Genomic DNA, 3428 nt, shown 5'->3' on the forward strand with positions numbered 1-3428 from the left:
AAAATAAAGTTGCTAACACATATGGTTACTTTGTTCCTTTCACTATAAATACACAATGAAACAATCAGAGAGCCTGGGTTTGAAGCATTTATCTTCCTTTACTGTGAACACCAGCAAATACTGAAGCATCTCATCAATTCATTAATATTGCCTATAGAAGCTAAGATCATGCAACCTAGAAATTATGAGGCTCCACTCTCTTTGCCCTTTGGAACCAACCAACAGAAAGGGCCTTGAAATCAATGGTGCCGTAACCCAGTCTTCTCATTGTCAGCATTCAGTGCAGTGACCATTACACAAACGTATCTAGAAGTGGGTGGATTTCTTCTGGGCTCAACATTTATTGTCAAAAACAATGAATCTGTGGTTCCCTTGAAACTATTCGCCAATGTGTTAAAAATTCTCCTGAGAGTTTTGTCCCAAACTATGTGCATGTGTTTCGGGAAGGATTTAGGCATCGATTACGAGGCAGCCCAAATAAGGAAGCTTTGTAATTTCACGACCCATAGTCAGGCTGTTTACTTGTGAGGTGGCAATCCAGGTTCAATTCCCCTGTCTGCCCAATTCTGGGTTCAGATGTGCATTTGGATTTCCTGCCTTCCTAGAAAGAACACCAGCCACGGAGCAATGAGCGATTCCTGACTGGGTCACTTTCAATCTCTCCCTTCAAAATTGTGCGACTATGTAACACAAATTACAGGCCCATTGGAACAGGCATTGATGGGCAGCCGCACCCCCATTGATCTGATGTGTTTCCACCAGATGCGCCAAACAAACTCGGCTTCATTTCTAGCAGCAGTGTCGATGTCGCCAGTGGTGCAGCTCTGGCCTCAGTCTCTCCTGCTGGAGCCATGGCGTTCCTGAGAGCCTTGGGCAGAATCACAGGGCCAGACAGAGAGAATGATTCTATTGACTGGTTGCTAGGGGCACCCATCGAGACGGGGAGCTGCTCAACTTCCTGTCCCTGTTCCAATGGATCTGTCATTTGTGTTCTACTGTGTAACTGTGTTCTCCCAAAGGACCTTTTGGTCGATGTTTTCAATTTGTCAAATGTTTAGGGAATTTTCAGACTTTGATTGGGTCAAGATGACCATTTTCTAAGTAGCCATGAACCAAAAAATCCTTTATGGGCAGAGCTTCATCCATGTCTCACTCATAGTCCCTGGAGCCATGCAATTCCTAGAACCACTATACTTCAGTGTCTGTGCTACACCCCAAGAGCACCAAGAGGAAGAATGCATAGCAAAGATGCTGATGAGGTGTAAATATCTAGTGTCTGATATGAATTTATCTGTCTGTTGAATTCATGTAATAGAGAAAACTCACGTTTTTGGTGCTATTTAATACTGCATTCAAAAATGATGCACATACACCGTGTTCCCTCTCATAGAATATGCCCATACTGCATCTCTCTTACACAAAAGCTTATGCAAATGAAGCACGGCAACGTGCTTCATTTGCATAATTAATTAGGGGCCGCTTTTGCGCAAAGATCCCCTCTCGAGCAAAAGCCATTCTTCCTCATTTTTCAGGAAGAACGCCTCTTACGCAAAAGGGGGGCTTATGCAAAGAGGAGCCATCTACACAGTTCCGTTTTGCACAAAAGTGGCCCCTAATTAACTATGCAAATGAAGTGCAGCAATATGCTAATCTGCACTTCATTTGCATAAGCTTTCGTGCAAGAGAGGTGCAGTATAGATGTAACCATAGACAGTAGGTTCCTATTTGTTTTGCTGTTCCCTTAAGGTGAAGTGAAGGACGTTGTGAGGAAAATCATGTTTTTCCTCAGTGCATTGACACAAACCAGGTGACAATCACTCTCTGCTAAACCTCTCATTGCTTCAGCCTATAGAAATCACACACTTCATAATGAAACCAAGCCAGCTATAAAGAAACCAATCCAACTACAAATAAGAGGGACTTTAGATACTCCCTTCTTCTTTCCAAAAACAAACCGATCCATGGGTTCAAAGCAAATGCATGTATTAATGTACGCACGCATTTGCAACAGGTGCATCCTTTAATTTTGCTGGGATAATAGCTTAATGTAGCCCTCCAGCCCTGATCTCAGTTGAGACCTGCAGGGCTTATTGGAAGACAAACAAATTCATAATTAGAGCAATACAATAATGAACAATAATACCAGGGGCTGTGCGAAAAAAAAAGTTGCACTAGGCTGGGAATTCAATTCAGCTGTTTCCGCCCCCAATCACTCAACCGGCACTGAGATGAACAGATGCAAGAATTGATTAGGAGTTTATTCATTGCTTTCCTCAGGGCGTCTTTCACCTCCCTGTTCCTCAGGCTGTAGATGAGGGGGTTCAACATGGGGATCACCAGTGAGTAAAACACTGAGATCATTTTGTCGGTGTCCATGGAATAGGTGGAGGTGGGTCGGAAATACATAAAAAGGAGGGTGCCATAAAATATGACCACTGCGGTCAAGTGACAAGTGCAGGTGGAGAAGGTTTTGCGCCGGCCCTCGGCAGAGCGGATCTGAACAATGGTGGAGATGACAAAGACATAGGAGAAGAAGATGGTCCCAATGCTGATCACTACAATGTAACACATCGATGCAAACAACAAAATCTCATTGATGTGGGTGTCAGAGCAGGAGAGTGCCAGTAGGGGGGGCATGTCGCAGCAGAAATGATTGATGATATTTGAGCGGCAGAATGACAACCGAAATGTAGAACATGTGAGTATCAATGCATCCACCAACGCCACAGCAAAAACCCCAGCCACCAGCAGGTGACAACGGTGCCTGGACATGGTGACCATATAGAGCAGAGGGTTACAGATGGCCACATAACGGTCGTACGCCATCACAGCCAGCAAGAGACACTCAATATCTACACAAACAAGAAAGAAATACATTTGCACAGCACAGGCAGCATGAGAAATGCTTTTCCTCTTGGCTAAAAAATTCTGCAGCATCTTAGGGGCAATTACTGTGGAACAACAGAGATCACAGACAGATAAACTCCTAAGGAAAAAGTACATGGGGGTGTGAAGTCGGGAGTCAACTGTGATTAACAAGATCATCCCCCCATTACAGACCTGGGTGGTAACATAAATCAGTAGGAACAACACGAACAAGGGGACCTGCAGCTCTGGATGGTCTGTCAGTCCTGAGAGGATGAATTCAGTCACTGCTGAGTGATTTCCCTCTTCCATCTCCTCAGAGCAGAGATCAGGCAGTTACAGTGATGATGTGGGCAGGCTGACAGCTCTGGCAACTTATCCCTTCTCTGTAACACGTTAAAAAAATGGAGATCAATTTCTTAATGGCACCTGTACCAGCTCCGTGAAACGCTTAGTCCACAGAGCCAGATGTTCCATATAATTAATTCACTATACAAAGAGAAGGATACGGAGGGTAATCATTCCCTACGTATGAATACTCCAGTTCTGTAATCCAAGCATCA

The 3428-nt window shown here is 44.2% G+C and overlaps 1 protein-coding gene across 1 annotated transcript; it reads right to left on the bottom strand.

Annotated features, from left to right (window-relative positions):
- Positions 1 to 2184: 2184 nt before the first annotated feature.
- LOC142829341 (olfactory receptor-like protein OLF2) lies at positions 2185 to 3177 on the bottom strand. Its single transcript, XM_075928830.2, has one exon. It carries the CDS (start codon positions 3175 to 3177, stop codon positions 2185 to 2187), a length of 993 nt encoding a protein of 330 aa, XP_075784945.2.
- Between the last annotated feature and the right edge of the window lie 251 nt (positions 3178 to 3428).

The sequence above is a fragment of the Pelodiscus sinensis genome, chromosome 5, assembly GCF_052426305.1.
Source record: "Pelodiscus sinensis isolate ZL-2025 chromosome 5, ASM5242630v1, whole genome shotgun sequence".
Classification (NCBI taxonomy): Eukaryota; Metazoa; Chordata; order Testudines; family Trionychidae; genus Pelodiscus; species Pelodiscus sinensis.